This window comes from Rhinoderma darwinii, chromosome 4 (genome assembly GCF_050947455.1).
Source record: "Rhinoderma darwinii isolate aRhiDar2 chromosome 4, aRhiDar2.hap1, whole genome shotgun sequence".
Lineage (NCBI taxonomy): Eukaryota > Metazoa > Chordata > Amphibia > Anura > Rhinodermatidae > Rhinoderma > Rhinoderma darwinii.
In genome coordinates this window covers 200,483,319-200,501,762 of record NC_134690.1, presented here as the reverse complement: position 1 = coordinate 200,501,762, position 18,444 = coordinate 200,483,319, and the positions used below count along the sequence as shown (strand labels likewise).

At 41.3% G+C, this 18,444-nt stretch overlaps 1 protein-coding gene across 1 annotated transcript in view; it reads right to left on the bottom strand.

Moving 5' to 3' along the window:
• LOC142759653 (dynein axonemal heavy chain 5-like) overlaps positions 1 to 18,444 on the bottom strand; it is a 466,211-nt gene that overhangs the window by 407,745 nt on the left and 40,022 nt on the right. Inside the window, 5 exon segments of the mRNA XM_075862058.1 lie at positions 256 to 380; positions 4,563 to 4,765; positions 14,101 to 14,315; positions 17,376 to 17,580; positions 18,183 to 18,356. Coding sequence (XP_075718173.1) covers positions 256 to 380; positions 4,563 to 4,765; positions 14,101 to 14,315; positions 17,376 to 17,580; positions 18,183 to 18,356 — 922 coding nt within the window.

Sequence of the window (18,444 nt, the reverse complement as noted above, 5' to 3'; positions counted from 1 at the left end):
CCATGTTCTCGTGACACGGTACTGGGCAACACGTCATTGTACGTCATTCTACGCCGATGGCAAGAGGGAGGTGAATATTTTATTACATTTCTTTTCTTAATATTGTGAACATGTAGCGAGATATTCTTAGGGGTCAGAAAACCATTTTAAAAATTCATTATTGTGCAATTAGAAAATGACAGATACAGTAAGACTAGTGTCTTATCATAACTAATACACAGCCCTTCTGACAATGGTCAAAGGAATCAGCTTTACCTCTTGCAGCTTGTCCACTATGTCTAATGTTTGCCTCAGCTTGACACTCAGTGCTTCCATATGATACATGATTGTGTCATCATCTGTTATAGCCACACCACTGCTTTGGTAGTCATGTTGTTGGTCTAACAAAACATATTACAATGGAGATAAGTACAGAGATACAATTGGAGGAATATGATCAACTCATGTAGCAGTTTTATGGTTGGACAAAAGGACAAAACTGTTTATGTGTAGTTATCTGTACTCTGTGCAGATATTGGGCCACTCAGTAATGTCTGGGTTATTTCTCTAAGCTGGTAGTAGAGACAGCAATGGCTAGGTAAGGTTTTGTATGTGCAACTTTGCCCAATGTTCTACACTTAATCAGGTAAAAATAGATAATCTCATTTCCCAAGATGTCAAGGTGTGCCAAAGGCACTAAAAATTAGTGTGCTACAGTTTCAATGCACAAATATATAATATGCTGAACTTTAAAGGGAATGTGTCGCTAGAAATTTTTTTTTTTCCAGTTAAACAGTTTGTATATAAGTGATTACACATTGTTTTAATTGTTTTCATTTTTTCACAAGTCAGGAAATATTATAACTTAGATTCTAATTTATAACATTTCCATGTGCTGGTCACTAAAGGGTTCAATTCCCAAAATTGTAGCATTGGCAATGTGGTAAAGCAACCACATTGCTCTATGCTGAAAATTTGGGGTAGACACACTCGCTCTAGTGTCCTCACACAATCCCCCCTCCCTTATTCTGGCTAGTGCCAGGAGAAGGAGGGGGTTGAATCTTCAAACCTCCTACACTGTGTGCCACCATTTTCTGAGCAAATGCACAGTGTAGGAGGATTAGATACAGTGGTAATCAGACAGTATAACACAAACATACATGAACGTAAAACACACATCACATACACAAACATAACATACCTGCTCCTGCCGCCGCTGCCGCCTCTGCTCCTATACCTTGCGTCTTCGCTGCCTTGAACATATGGCCAGAAGCCACAACCGGAAGTCGTCATCTTACTGTCTGGCTGCGGCTTCCGGTCGACATGAAAATGGCGCCGGATTTCGCTCTGCCAAAGACCTTCCTTTTGGTCTGTGTGGGAGCGGCGCATGCGCCGTTCCCACACAGACGGCGTACGCTATAGTGAATGGAATGGCTCCCGTTCGCATTCTCTATGGGAATGTATGTGCCATATTCCATCTCTGTATGTGTCGTTAATCGACACATACAGAGATGAAAAAAAAATGGCAGCCCCCATAGAGAAGTAAAAGTTAAAAAAAAGTAAAAAGTACAACACAACAACACAAATAAATCAAATTTATTTTAATATCAATATTATATATAAAAAAAAATTGTGACACCTTCCCGTTAAATCTTTTTAAAGATTTTTAAGCTTTTTGTATGTCATGTGCTCACCAAGCTTTTTGTATTTCATGTGCTCACCAAGTAGTGACCTCATTAGAACAGAATTTCATTAAATTTCACTAGGCATGCTCTACTGAGAAAAAATTAGATTGAGCATGTTCTTGTCACATTCTAGTCTATGGTTAGTTTGATTTCTATTGTCTTTGTATTTGTCATCTGTCATTACTCAGGGGGTCTATGCATATACAGACTATAATTAGACATTCAATTCCATGAACTTACAAAGCAGAATCCAAAACTGAATAACACGCTATAGATAATGAGAAATGCTTATAGTATAGAAGAGGTCGAAGAGCACAATTGCTGTTTTAACATATCTGGCACATATAAAATGAAGCAACTTTAGGTTTTATGTATAACGTGATTAGATCATTGTACAAACTGTGTCAATGACCTACATAATATAATAAATATTTTAAAAAATATAATAAAACAAATACTTAGTCATTTTAGGCAATCAGATGCAATTATATCGTTTATGTCAAGATATAATTTACACATAATGATATGTAACTGTTTTGTTTTACTTTTCCTATACAGATTCTTGCCTACAGTATGTTTTATACCTAAAATCTCTGCATTAATTGAGCTTCGCTAAACTGTCAACATAACATAGATAGTAGCAACCAACATTTTGACTGTAACTCAGGGCTATAATATAGGCTGTAAGATCAGCATATGACAGGTAACGTTATGTATTTGCAAAGATATATATTATTATGTAAATTATGTATAGATGTGAATTGCAACATTTTCTTCAGAGGAAAATGTAATTATATATAATAAGAGCATTTATATATTTCCGTTCTATCTAAGTGTCTATTTACAACCCCCTTGTCACGGGGCAAACTTGTAATAGATGGTCACTGTAATAGATGAGTCTGCTCTGGCTAAAAAGGGCAGTCTTGAGCAAATACTACCCATATGTGGTCTGAATACCATAATAGAGCATGACAGGGGTTGTCATCATAGTCCTTTTATTACAATAAATACTAAATAATTAGTAAAATAATATAAGATACTGAAACTTCAAAATGGAAGAGTGTTAAAATCTCTTTCAACATTTAACTAGCTTTATTTCCAAATTGTTGAATTTTTGTGATATTGGTTAATTAATTAAATAGTTTCCCTATTCAAGAATTTTTCAGTGGTTTGGTTGACTGACGCCCAATGACAATAGTCCTGGCCATCATCATTAACACATATTAAAATCGTTCTATAATGCATTATTATAGGCTAAGAGATTAATAAAATATGAAGGTTATTGTAAAGGATCTGCCAGGCACAGCTTCTGTGTCAACGCCCATAGGTAATCAGTCTGCACCTGCTTCTATGTCTGTGAGACTGACTCCATCTTCCACCACTCAGGAGGGCAGGCTTAGGAGTGGGAAAGCCTATCACAGCCTGGCCAGAAGGAGCTAGCTCCCGCCCTCTGTCTATTTATACCTGCCTTTCCTGTCCTCCTTGCTTGTGATTCTTCTCGTCTGGTTTCCTGGCCCTGCTGCAGCTTCTGAACTATTTGACCCTGCTTCATACTGACCCTGGCTTACTGACTACTCTCCTGCTCTGCGTTCACTTGATGCTTGTCATCCCCCCAATAGAAGCAGAGACCATTCTTCCTGCGGAACTCTCTACATTGTCGGGGGGACACGGAGGCCCCGAGTTGCATAGGTACCTCCGAGTCTTCCGTGGAAGAGCGAAGCAACGGGACCTCGGGAGGCATCATGGGGGAGTCAGAGGGGAAAACACAAAAACGTTCAAGTTGTCGTTCCCTGAGACGTCGGTCAAGTTGTACCGCTAAAGCCATAACCTGGTCTAGGGAGTCAGAAGAGGGATAGCTAACTAGCAGGTCTTTCAGGGCGTTCGACAGACCCAACCTAAACTGGCACCTTAAGGCAGGGTCATTCCACCGAGAAGCTACGCACCTCTTCCTAAAGTCAGAACAATACTCCTCAACAGGTCTCTTACCCTGACGTAAGTGTACGAGGTACCAAACGCAGAGCAGGAGAGTAGTCAGTAAGCCAGGGTCAGTATGAAGCAGGGTCAAATAGTTCAGAAGCTGCAGCAGGGGCAGGAAACCAGACGAGAAGAATCACAAGCAAGGAGGAACAGGAAAGGCAGGTATAAATAGACAGAGGGCGGGAGCTAGCTCCGTCTGGCCAGGCTGTGATAGGCTCTCCCACTCCTAAGCCTGCCATCCTGAGTGGTGGAAGATGGAGTCAGTCTCACAGACATAGAAGCAGGTGCAGACTGATTACCTATGGGCGTTGACACAGAAGCTGTGCCTGGCAGATCCTTTACAGTTATACTTCTAAAATTTGGACTAATTTGTAGAGGATTTTGATTTTCAGAAAAATACCCTACTTTATGTTTATGAGAATAACCTGAACAATATTTTAGATCAAGGTAACGACATTTTTTCTGACAGCATGGAACACTCCAACCAACCAAAAGATTACAAGTCTTGTAGGTTGAGATGCTGACATTTTGAAGAGTATATACACTTTCCAAAAAACTTTTGATATGTCATAGAGACACATCAGAAATGTGCTGAAACCCCCTCTGTCACTGGAACTGAGGTGCAGAAGAACTCAGATTAGCGCACTGCACCTTCGGCTGTGATCGGTGCACCTCTTCAGACTGAAGACGGGTTTATAGACATTCCATATGAGCCTGTTTTCAACCTAACAAGGAGCAGGGTGCTTAGCTGATCGCTTCTGAACATTAGTTTTAGCGATGATTAAAACTTCTAAAATATGTCTCTATGACATATCAAAAGTTTTCGGAAGGTGCAGGTGCTCCTTAAGGTTCATGGCAAATTAAGATAGAGAAAACATCTCAAGAAAGAAAAGTTATAAGAACAGACACTTATATTCATACCGCAGCTGGATGGTACTGAAATTGTTAACTTCATATTGGTTTTATTGGTTTTGGACGTTTGCAAAGAGGACAATTTCCCAGGTGCAGTAGAAACAGAACTTAAAGATGAGTATCTCTGAAGTCCATGTGTTCCTAACAACCATTCACGTAAACGCTGCACTTCTACTTGAAAGCATGTGTATACTGCCAGGCAGGCTTGAATTCTGTATTGAAACAAAACAAATCATGGATATAGTAAGCAATAATGACAGTGCTGGACCAATTACAGGAGTCATGTAATCAATGTTTTTTAGAAATTTGCTGCCAGTGCCCAACTTTTTGGCATTTATGAGTGTGCATGCAGAGAGCTTTTGATCAAGAGCACATGCTTGACAAAGGTCCTGTTGGACTGAAACGTCGCACTGGTGGATGAATAAATTCACATTTATTTTGGATGTGCTGCCTCGTCTCTCTTTTTTGTGGATTCCATTTGTGGGACTTTGGATCAGGTTCCTTGGAGGCTTGCACCCATTACATTGCATTTATTCTGTGTCTCCGGTGCTGTGACAACCTCTCTTTTTTTTTCGCTTTTGATCCCTGGCTAGGATCTATGAGCAATATGTTAAGAAACGTGTTTTTTTGTTTTTTTTTTATAACATTACACATATGCCAGTATCTCTAGATTATCTGCAAAAGAACTATATAAATAATGGATCAAGTCTGATTTGAATGAAGAAGTTTTACAATTGCTCTGAATAGATGGCCAAAATGATTGGATCTAGGAAATCTGCTCTTTATCTGAACGGCATACAATTTAGGCTTCGTTCACATCTGCGTTGGGACTCCGTTCATGGGTTCTGTCGGAGCTTTGCGTCAGGGGTACCCAGGAACTGAATCCTAACTGAAACAAACGGAAACCATAGGTTTCCATTTTGCATCACTATTAATGTCAATGGTGACGGATACGGTGCCATTGGTTTCCATTTGTCACCGTTGTTTAACGGTTCTGTCATTTTGACGGAATCAATACCGTAGTCGACTACGCTATTCATTCCATCAAAACGAAGTAACCCTTAAACAACGTTGACGAACGGGAACCATTTGCACTGGATCCGTCACCATTGAAATCAATGGTGATGCAAATGGAAACCTATGGTTTCCATTTTGTTTCAGTTAGGATTCCGTTCATGGGTTCCCCTGACTGAAAGCTCAGACGGAACCCATAAACGGAGTCCCAACCAGATATGAATGAAGCTTTATTATGGCATCATATTCAGAATAGCAGGGATTTACTTTTAAAATATGGGAACTATGTTCCCTATTTCCAGCCTAGTAAAATATTAAAGGGGCTCTGTCACCACATTATAAGTGGCCTATATTGTACATGAAATGATCGGAGCTGTAATGTAGATTACAGCAGTGTTTTTTATTTAGAAAAACGATCATTTTTTACGGAGTTATGATCTATATTAGCTTTATGCTAATGAGTTTCTCAATGTACAACTGGGCGTGTTTTACTATATGACTGGGCGTTGTACATAAGTGTATGACGCTGACCAATCAGCGTCAATCACTTCTCTCCATTCATTTACACTGCAGATAGCGATATCGCTATTTGCAGTCACATAAACACACTATAACGCTACTGATGTGTCATGACAATGAATATACATTACCTCCAGCCATGACGTGATGTGTATTCATTCTCCTGATCACTTCTGTAGCGTCTCTGTGAGTTACAGCATAGCAGGCGTAGTCTCGCGAGATTACGCTGTAAGCTGTCATTCACAGCGAGATCTCGCTGTGCTGTGCTATAAATCACAGAGACGCTACAGAAGTGGTCAGGATTCTGAATACACATCACGTCCTGGCTGGAGATAATGTATATTCATTGTCATGACACATGAGTAGCGTTATAGTGTGTTTATGTAACTGGAGATAGCCATTTAGCTATATCGCTATCTGCAGTGTAAATGAATGGAGAGAAGTGTATGACGCTGATTGGTCACTGATTGGTCAGCGTCATACACTCCTCTGTACAACGCCCACTTAGTCATATAGTAAAACACGCCCAGTTGTCCATTGATAAACTCATTAGCATAAAGCTAATATAGGTCATAACTCTGTCAAAAATGATCGTTTTTCCAAATAAAAAACACTGCTGTAATCTACATTACAGCGACGATCACATCATGTACAATATAGGCCACTTATAATGTGGTGACAGAGCCTCTTTAAATGTCCTGTTCATGCAATGTCTGTCTAACAGTTAGGCTAAAGCTACACTGAGACTTTTGGAAGTGCTACTGATTTAATTTTAACTACAACTGCAGTCCAAAAGAATACCTTTTGTTGATTGCAATCTTGTGGACTTTGTAGCTGTCACTCGATAAGGCTAGGTTCACACATTGCGTAAAAACCGGCCTAAAAATCTGTACCAAAATCCACAATGAAACCTCCATGTGTTACATACTGATATTGTTGTTAATTTTGTTTTGTAATGTAGCCACGGATTTCCACAACAAATACAGCATTCTGTGGATTTGAAAATCTACTGCATGCCTAGAATCCGTGGTTTATTTTTTTACGCTGTGAGATAATTAGATTTGCTAAAACCCTATTCACTAACATTGTACTGTACTTTGTTGCAGAATTTTGGTCTGAATTTCGCAACCAAAACTCCTTAACGCAATGTGTGCACAAACCCTTAGAGTTAAAAATCCATTAGTAGCACTACAAAAGTCTCAGTGTAGCCTTAGGCTAGATCTTAAATATGAACTTTAACCCCTTCCCGCTGCTGGACATACTATTAGGTCATGATGTGCGCAGTTCGCGCTCCATGACCTAATAGTACGTCACAGGTCTAACGGCCATTCCGGCCCCTCACCCGGCACATACAGGAGTTGTGACAACTGCTGTCTCGTATGGCGGTTGACGCAGCTCCTTCAGCAGGGACCGATCGTGGCGGTCGCCGCTGATTAACCCCTTAGAAGCCACGTTCAATTGTGATCCCGGCTTCTTAGGAGTTAAAACACCATCGACGTCCCGCAGTATGATTGCGGGTGCCGATGGTTGCTATGGCAACCGGAGGCCTAACAATAGCCTCTGGCTATGCCAAACAGATAAAGTCATGACCCACTATGCTTGCGGTCAGTGAGTATCTGACAGCTCTTATACACTGCACTACGCATGTAGTGCAGTGTATTAGAATTGTGATCAGGGCGTCCTGCCTTCGAGTTCTCTAGTGGGACAAAAAAGCAAAAAGTAAAAAAAGTTGTATAAAAATAAAAAAATAAGTAATAAAAGTAAAAATCCCCTTTTTTCCCTTATCAGTCATTTATTATTATAAAAAATAAATGAATAAACTATACATAATTGGCATCACTGCGTCCGTAACGGCCTGAACTAAAAAAGTATTTTGTTATTTATCCCGCACGGTGAACGCCGTAAAAGGAAATAATAATAAACCATACCAAAATCACAATTTTTTTGGTCACTTCACCTCCCAAAAAATGTAATAAAAAGAGATCAAAAAGTTGCATGTACCCAAAAATGGTACTGATCGAAACTACAGTTCGTTACGCAAAAATCATGTCATCACACAGCTTTCTTGATGGAAAAATAAAAAAGTTATGGCTCGTAGAATATGGCAACACAAAAAGTAAACTGTTTTTTATAAAAAGTATTTTATTGTGCAAACGCCATAAGACATAAAAAAAACTATAAACATATGGTATCACTGTAATCGTATCACCACGCAGAACAAAGTGAATGTGTCATTTAAACTGCACGGTGAACGCTGTAAAAAAAAAAAAGGAATACAAAACTATAGTAGAATTGCTGTTTTTTAGTCACCACCCCCCCTAAAAAGTTGCATGCATCCCATGAAAACTATAATGAATCCCTCAAGGGGTCTGGTTTCTAAAATGGTGTCACTTTTAAGGGGTACCTAATGGTACCTCAGAAGCTCTGCAAATGCGACATGACGCCCAGAAACCAATCCAACAAAATCTACATGCCAAATAGAGCTCCTGCCTCTCTGAGCGACTTTTGGGGGTTTTCCACTGTTTTGGTCCAACAGGGGCTTTGCAAATGTGGCATGACGCCCAAAAAGTATTGCAGCAAAACTTGAGCTCCAAAAGCCAAATGGTGCTCCTTCCCTTCGGAGCTCTGCCGTTTGTCCAAACAGCAGTTTATCACCACATATGGGGTATTGCCGTAATCGGGAGAAATTGCTGTTTAAATTTTGGGGTGGTTTTTCTGCTTTATTCCTTGTAAAAATTTAAATTTTTTACCTTTTATCTGAAAAATATGGGATTTTAAATTGCACAGCTTAATTCCACAAAAAATTCTAGTAAAAAAAACCTGTAGTGTCTAAATGCTCACTATACCCCTCAATAAATTCCTTGAGGGGTGTAGTTTTCTAAATGGGGTCACTTTTGGAGGGTTCCCACTGTTTTGGCACCACAAGACCTCTTCAAACCTGACTTAGTGCATATAATTTATTTAAAAAAAAGGAGGCACCAAAATCTACTAGGTGCTCCTTTGCTTCTTAGGCCTGTGCTTCAGTCCATTAGCACCCTAGTAGTTTGAGAAGTTTGAGGAAAAAAACGATTTTCCTTGGCGCTGCTAACTGGTAAATCCCTTCCTGAGTAGTGAGGATTTAAAACAAGGAAATGTAATATCAAACATTGTTTTATTTACTACGCATTTCGAGGCCGGACTGGCCTCTTCATCAGGTAAAATACAAATACTATACATTCCCCTTGCAAAGGTGAAATATATAGCGAAGACAAAGTGGTAAAAAAAATGTGTGAAAACGTGCCAAGTCACATGGATGAGTGATGAAAAGGTGTTTGGACGAGTCATGGATGAGTCATGCAGAGGTGTTTGGATCAGTTTTACCAGTTAACAGCGTCAGGGAAAATCCATTTTTTCATCAAACTTCTCAAACTACCATTTACCACTGAACCCTTTGGATCCGGATCGGAACCCAGGCTGCAGCAATATTTTAAAACACGCTTTCAAGGATGTTGTGTTCCTAGCACACCTAACCAGGTCAGCAGAAGTGATCACCTATCTGTGGCTTTTATTTTTACTATATCACTTGATGCACTATGTGCACTGTGTTGTTTTTTCTCCTCTACTCATTAGCACACTAGGGCCACATGTGGGATATTTCTAAAAAAAATAAATGCAGAATTTGGGCAATAAATACTGAGTTGCCTTTCTCTGGTAAAACCTTCTGTTTTAGGCCTCATTTACACGAGCGTGTGCGTTTTGCGCGCGCAAAAAAACGCTGCGTTTTGCGTGCGCAAAAGGCAATTGACAGCTCCGTGTGTCATCCGTGTATGATGCGCGGCTGCGTGATTTTCGCGCAGCCGCCATCATAGAGATGAGGCTAGTCAACGCCCGTCACTGTCCAAGGTGCTGAAAGAGCTAACTGATCGGCAGTAACTCTTTCAGCACCCTCGACAGTGAATGCCGAACACAATATACACCAACCTGTGAATAAAAAAAGACTTTCATACTTACCAAGAACTTCCTGCTTCCCCCAGTCCGGGCTCCCGGCCGTTGCCTTGGTGACGCGTCCCTCTCTTGTCATCCGGCCCCACCTCCCAGGATGACGCCGCAGTCCATGAGACCGCTGCAGCCTGTGATTGGCTGCAGCCTGTGCTTGGCCTGTGATTGGCTGCAGCTGTCACTTGGACTTAACTGTCATCCCGGGAGGTCGGACCGGAGTTATCGGTAAGTCAGAACTTTTTTTTTTTTTTACAGGTTCATGGATTTTCGGAGCGGAAGTCACTGTCCATGGTGCTGAACCAGTTTAACGCTTTCAGCACCGTGGACAGTGACTGTCTCCTGACGTCGCGTACCCGAACATTTTTTACCGGTTTCGGTCAAAACGAGTTTGGCCGAACCCGGTGAAGTTCGGTGCGCTCATCTCGAATTTGACACTCCGTTTGGATGTTTGTAAACAGAAAAGCACGTGGTGCTTTTCTGTTTACATTCAGGAGTTTGACAGCTCTTGCGCGAATCACGCAGTTCGCACGGAAGTGCTTCCGTGCGGCATGCGTGGTTTTCACGCACCCATTGACTTCAATGGGTGCGTGAGTGCGCGAAAAACGCACGATTATAGAACATGTCGTGAGTTTTTTTCTGCGCACACGCGCTGAGCGCAATTCACGCATCGTCTAAACTGCCCCATTGACTAATATAGGTGCGTACGACATGCGTGCAAAGCACGCGCGTCGCACGCGCGTATAATACGTTCGTGTAAATGAGGCCTTACAGAAAAAAATGGAATAAAATGGATTTTCTGCATAAAAAAATTTAATTTGTAAATTTCACCTCCACTTTGCTTTAAATTCCTGTGAAAGGCCTAAAGGGTTCAGAAACTTTCTAAATGCTGTTTTGAATACTTTGAGGGTCTAGTTTTTAAAATGTTTTTTTTTTTTATGGGGGTTTCTAATATATAGGGCCTTCAAAGCCACTTCAAAACTGAACTGGTGCCTCTGGTACCTAAAAAAACAAAGGCTTTGTAAATTTACTTCAAAATATGAGAAATTGCTGCTTATGTTCTAAGCCTTGTATAATGTTCAAAAAATGATGTCAACATATAGTAGACATATGGGAAATGTGAACCAGTAACTATTTTGTGTGGAATTACTATCTGTTTTACAAGCAGATATGTATAAAATCAGAAAAATTATGTTTTTTCCAAATTTTTTCTAAATATTGCTCTTTTTTACAAATAAACACTGAATATATCTACCAAATTTTATCACTAACTTAAACTCTTCACGCGCTGCTCCGCAATAGTACGTCCTGCACAGGGCTTGCTTCCCGCATCCAGACGTACTATTGCGGAGTAGTTCCCGGCGCACACTGTCCTAACGGACAGTGTCCGGGAACCGGGAGGTCAGCTGTCCCCGACAGCTGACACTCCAGCCTTGCCGGTCAGTGGACCATTGCAGCTGATTTCAAAATGGGGTGACTTCTGGGGATTTTCTAATATATAAGGCCCTCAAAGCCACCTCAGAACTGAACTGATCCCTGAAAAAATAGCCTTTTGAAATTTTCTTTAAAATATGAGAAATTGTTGCTAAAGTTCTAAGCCTTGTAACGTCCTAGAAAAATAAAAGGACGTTCAAAAAACGATGCAAACATAAAGTACACATATGGGAAATGTTAACTAGTCACTATTTTGTGCGGTATTACTAACTGTCTTACAAGCAGATACATTTGAATTTAGAAAAATGCTAATTTTTGCAAATTTTCTCTACATTTTGGTGTTTTTCACAAATAAATATTTAATTTATCGACCAAATTTTTTCACTAACATAACGCACAATATGTCACGAGAAAACAATCTCAGAATCGCTTGGATAGGTAAAAGCATTCCGGAGTTATTACCACATAAAGTGACACATGTCAGATTTGAAAAAATCGGCTGGGTCCTGAAGGCCAAAACAGGCTGGGTCCTGAAGGGGTTAAACTCCAATGTGTCACAAGAAAACAATCTCAGAATCGCTTGGATAGGTATAAGCATTCCAGAGTCATTGCCACATAAAGTGACACATGTCAGATTTGAAAAATGGGCTGTGAGCCTTAAAGGGGTTGGCCAGGAAAAAAATATTTTCTAAAAAGTGTCCCCCTAAAACCCCCTACATACTTTCTAACCAGTTTCTGTTTGATCTCCATCGTCACTGCTGCACTTTCTGTTTAATTACATCCCTTGCTTATGTTCTTGTCTGTTTCCTGTCTTGTAACCCACCATACCCATGATCCCTTGCTGCATCTGAGGAGACAGCTTACATCACCCCTTCCTCCCTCCACAGAATCTCAGCTATTTGCATACTGCCATGCCCCTCTATGTTCACAGGGTCATCCCTGCTCTAATTACAGTCACCCAGCTTCCTGCACTGTCACACACACCCAGTAATAATCACACAGGGGGAATGGGGGTTATATACAGGGATAATGGGGGTTATATACAGGGATGTTGAGGGTAATACACGGGGATATTGTGGTTATACACACGGATGATGGGGTTATAAACAGGGATGACGATGTAATACACAGGGATGATGGGGGGTTATACACAGGGATGATATTACTCCATCATACCTGTATACAGCCTATATGTAACCCCCATCATCCCTGTGTATTACCTCATCAGGGATGATCGGGGTTATATACAGGGATGATGAGGTAATACACAGGGATGATGGGGGTTATATACAGGGATGATGGGGTGATACACAGGGATGATGGGGTAACATACAGGGATGATGGGGGTTATATAGTGTTGATGGGGGTTATTACACAGGGATGATGGGGGTTATGCACAGTGACAATGGGAGTTATATTCAGGGATGATGGCCCCATGGCAGCGTGGGAGATGAGAGGAGACGGGCAGGCAGTGTGGGAACTCCGAGATAGGAGGAGGGGCGTGCACAAGCAGAGACAGCATTCTGTGTCTCTGCTTAGCCAGTACTTCCTGCTTTGTAGAGTCACGGCGCGTCATCAACTATGTTTATAGGCGGCAGGACCAGAGGAGGCGGAGCTCTGAAGAGCTCATGAAACATCCGCCCGGCCCACTGCCTGTAAATGTAGTTGATGACGCGCTGTGCCGTTCTCAGCCGGCAGTGCTGGCTGAGCAAGGACACGAAACGTCACCGGAAATGAAAAATTTACTCTTGGTGCGTGACCGCAGATCAGAACAGAGTAACACTGCCACAGGTAAACAGACATTGTATTAGAAATGTACTTAAATATGTCCAATTAAGTTAAAATATAAATAAAATGTATTCCTGGACAACCCCTTTAAGGCCAAAACTAAACTGTCCCATTAAGGGGTTAATTATAAATCCAGAACATGAGAATTTAAAACTTCTATTGGCCTTACAAAGAACAAGAAGCAATCCTCCCAAATAAGATGTACTCCAAGCCCCAAGTACTCCACAACATTACTAAATTTAACACAATATGTGAGTGTTAAAATAAAACAGAGTTTGGCCACTTTCGCACGGCAGTATTTTGCTTCAGTTTTTGTAAGCCAAAACTAGAAGTGGAATCTTAACAGAGAAGTATAATGGAAAGATTTGCACCTCTTACGTGTTTTGGACCCACTCCTGGATATGGCTTATAAATACTGATACAAAATACTGACCAAAATACTGCCGTGTGATACTGCCATAGTAATTTCCATTAGAATATGTTTTTTGCGGTGCTTTTTCATAAGCAGACGTGTTTGAACTTTACTTAGCAACAGAGAACGTGTCTAGAGCATGACAATGTGGGATCTTGAGTTGTCACACACTAAGGAAGGAAGGACATGTCATATATTCTGGTCCTGGCTTCCATGGAGAGGAAAATTGTGGCTGAGAAACATTCATGTATATTTTTTTACTAGTAAGTACTTACTTTTTATGGTTCAGTATCAATTTTAATTAAAAAATTTAAGGTGAACTTTAAAATAAACGGAAACTGCATGAAACAAGGATGTGGTGTGACTAGTATGTGCTCTTATATGTTATTTTTCTTCATTTCTTACCGTTCATAAAAAAAGGTGTCACTATTTAACACCTTTACTTTGAATTTCTCTTTTTTAATGATTTTGTCTTCTCCAAAACCACTCAGTGATATATTTTCCTTTTTATCCTTAATTATGTGTTCCCTTATAATTTCCCAAAGTTGGTCCTTTGAGTCTTCTATTGAAATGATTTCTTTTAGGAAAGATTTGCAATTTAGAGCCAACTGATTTGATACCTAGATGCCAAAAAACAAAAACAAAAGTCAAGTGCATACATTTTATGTATAAGGCAATTAGTGTAATATATTTCGGCCTAGTTTAAGTTATATTATCTTAATAATTATTTAATCTCTTTAAAAAATGGTAGATAAGGCTTTGTTCACATCAGCGTTGTGTTTTGCTCCGTCTGGGTTCCAGTGTTTATGGTGGAAAGAATATCGTAGCCTGTAGTACTATTCTTGAAACCTGACAGACCCCATTATAAGTTAATGATATTGGTTAGGATTCACTGGGATCTGTTTAAAAACAGATCTGTCATACCTGTTCTGGTTTAGAGGATGGTAGTGTGAACAAGAGTTCTCAGTTCCAATTCCTCTACGACTACGCTATTGCTTCAGGCAAAACGACAGGTCCGTTGCACAACAGACACAAACGGAAACCATTGGCACCGGATCCGTCACCATTGAAATCAATGGTGATGGAAACGGAAACCTCTGGTTTCCATTCATGTCAGTTTCTGTCTATTCAGGGTCCCGTTCTGGCGGAAACCTCTGACGTAACGTCAGAACGGGACCCCAACGCAGATGTGAATGAAGCCTAACTGTATTTTTCAATCCCTGGTTTACATGTTCAGGTATTTTAAATTCAACTCTGATGTTCATGATCTCCACATACTGTTACAATAACAGCTCTATAAATATTTAATGATAACAACCATTAACAAAATATTGTGGTCATTGTCCAATACTTGAGCAGTTTTGACAGGGAGTGCAGTAGACATTTAAACAAGGTTGTGGACCCAGGCTTTGTATCTTTGTAGATCCCAGGCATGCTCTCATAAGGAAAGAGTGTGGAGTATAGTGCATAAAGTGTTGGTGGGGATAAGGGGGCATCTATGACTAAGGCCTGATTTACACGAGCGTGTGCGTTTTGCGCGCGCAAAAAACGCAGCGTTTTGCGTGCGCAAAAGGCACTTGACAGCTCCGTGTGTCATCCGTGTATGATGCGCGGCTGCGTGATTTTCGCGCAGCCGCCATCATAGAGATGAGTCTAGTCGACGCCCGTCACTGTCCAAGGTGCTGAAAGAGCTAACTGATCGGCAGTAACTCTTTCAGCACCCTCGACAGTGAGTTCCGATCACAATATACACCAACCTGTGAATCAAAAAAAAACGTTCATACTTACCATGAACTTCCTGCTTCCTCCAGTCCGGTCTCCCGGCCGTTGCCTTGGTGACGCGTCCCTCTCTTGTCATCCGGCCCCACCTCCCAGGATGACGCGGCAGTCCATGAGACCGCTGCAGCCTGTGATTGGCTGCAGCCTGTGCTTGGCCTGTGATTGGCTGCAGCTGTCACTTGGACTGAATTGTCATCCCGGGAGGTCGGACTGGAGAAAGAAGCCGGGAGTTATCGGTAAGTCAGAACCTCTTGTTTTTTTACACGTATATGTATATTGTGATCGGAAGTCACTGTCCATGGTGCTGAACCAGTTTAACTCTTTCAGGACCGTGGACAGTGACTGTCTCCTGACGTCGCGTACCCGAACATTTTTTGCCGGGTTCGGTCAAAACGAGTTCGGCCGAACCCGGTGAAGTTCGGTGCGCTCATCTCTAATTTGACACTCCGTTTGGATGTTTGTAAACGGAAAAGCACGTGGTGCTTTTCTGTTTACATTCATCCTTTTGACAGCTCTTGCGTGATTTTCGCGCATGCAACGCAGTAGCGTCCGTGTGGCATGCGTTGTTTTCACGCACCCATTGACTTCAATGGGTGCGTGATGCGCGAAAAACGCACGATTTTAGAACATGTCGTGAGTTTTACGCAACGCACTCACGCTGCGCAAAATTCACGCATCGTCTAAACTGCCCCATAGAGTAATATAGGTGCGTACGACACGCGTGAAAAGCACGCGCGTCGCACGCGCGTATATTACGCTCATGTAAATGAGGCCTTAGATGTAGGATTCTTAACACAAATTTGATATTTACCCCCTTAATTGTTGAGAAGTTACAAGGAAGCTTGGAAGTGCACAAGCTACATTTTTCTGGATCTCTTACTGCCATATTAGGGCCAGTTCACACAGGGCTTTTTTTAAGTTTTTTGACGCGTAAACCGCGTCGGAAACCACATCGGAAAATGCGCCAAAAATGGCCGAAAATGTCACTTATTGATTTCAATGGAAGGCGGAGGCGTTTTTTTCCCACGAGCGGAAAAACCGGCTCGCGGGAAAAAGGAGGGACATGCCCTATCTTCGGCTGTTTACGCCTCTGACCTCCCATTGACATCAATGAGAGGCAGAGAAAGCGTATTTCGCTGCGTTTTATGCCTGCGGCGCTCAATGGCCGCAGGCGTAAAACGCTGTGGGCAACGCCGCGAAAATCGGCATGCAGGCAGAGAAAAAACTGCCTCAAAATTCCAAATGGAATTTGGAGGCAGATTTTTCTCCTGCAAAAAAACTCTGTGTGAACCCAGCCTTAGGCCTTATTTTACACGAGCGTAGTTCACGTCCGTGATACGCGCGTGAAAATCACGCACGTCGCACGGACCTATGCTAGTCAATGGGGCCGTTCAGACATTCCGTGTTTTTCACGCAGCATGTGTCCGCTGCGTGAAACTCACAGCATGTCCTATACTTTAGCATTTTTCACGCATCAATGGGTGCGTGAAAACCGCGCACGGACGCACTTCCGTGTGCCGCGCGTGATTCTCGCTACAGTTGTTGAAGAAATGAAGGGAATAATAAAACGACCTCCTTCATTTCTGTTTCTAAACATCAAAACCACGTGTCATAACGATGCCATACGCTCAAAAAACACGCCGCCACGCACCAAACACTGATGCCACACGGAACTGCAACAAAACGCACATGTTCGTGTAAATAAGGCCTTAAGCTGATTTTTGTAAAAACATACTGGCCGCTTATGCTTTGTTATATACAAAAGAAAGAAACACTTAAAACAAAAAAATTACACTAATGCCAAAATATAACCAATAGATTGCAACACATTAAAAAAATATAACATTGGAAGGATGGTCCCATTTAAAACACTAATACAGTGACAATACTAAAGTTGGCACCTTAGTGAGCAGTAGTCCCAAATATCCATTCTTTGAGAAGTGTCGCGATAGGATCTCCATTTGTTGGATACTGTTGAAGAAACCTGGTAGAATAGTGTTTATGATGTTTTCAGGATCGTTGTCTGTGTTCAAAGCATCGAAATGACGATAAAGTGCTTCTAAGTACTTAACACGATCCTTAGTAGCATTCATTGCCTCTGTAATGCTAAAAACAAACAGGTGCATAATACATTTTAGTTCTAATTTATTAAACTAATTTATGTTAATTACTTGAGCTTCACATTTAAAGCACTATTTCTATAAAGCAGCTACAGAAAAGCACATAGAACCTCTCTGTACTTTCCATGTCACTATAAGGCTATGTTCACACGGGGTATTTTGCCGAGTTTTTTGACGCGGAAACCGCGTCGCAAAACTCGGCAAAAACGGCCCGAGAATGCCTCCCATTGATTTCAATGGGAGGCGTCGGCGTCTTTTTCCCGCGAGCAGTAAAACTGCCTCGCGGGAAAAAGAAGCGACATGCCCTATCTTCGGGCGCTTCCGCCTCTGACCTCCCATTGACTTCAATGGGAGGCAGAGAAAGCGTATTTCGCACTGATTTATGCCCGCGGCGCTCAATGGCCGCGGGCGAAAAACGGCGCGAAAATCGCCGCGAAAATCGGCGTGCAGGGAGAGGAAAATCTGCCTCAAAGTTCCAAACGGAATTTTGAGGCAGATATTCCTCCCCCAAAATACTCCGTGTGAACATAGCCTAAGATGTAATTTATTTTTAACTGCCATATTAATTTTATAACAAAATGTCCTAACCTGATATCAACTGCTTTCCATCTCTTTAGGAGACGAGATTTTGAAGAAATCAAAATACCAATGACAGATTTGCATTCTTTTCCTCGTAATTGTTCAGTTATTAAACCCAATGTTTTTTGTCTGTGGTGCCAACGCTCAAGTTCAGTCAGGGGAGTTGAGGTAATATCTAGCACTCTGAAAAAAATAAAAAAATAAAACATGATATACATATGCAATTCAACTGACCATGATAATATGTTGAGGTTAATTCTCAGGACTCTAT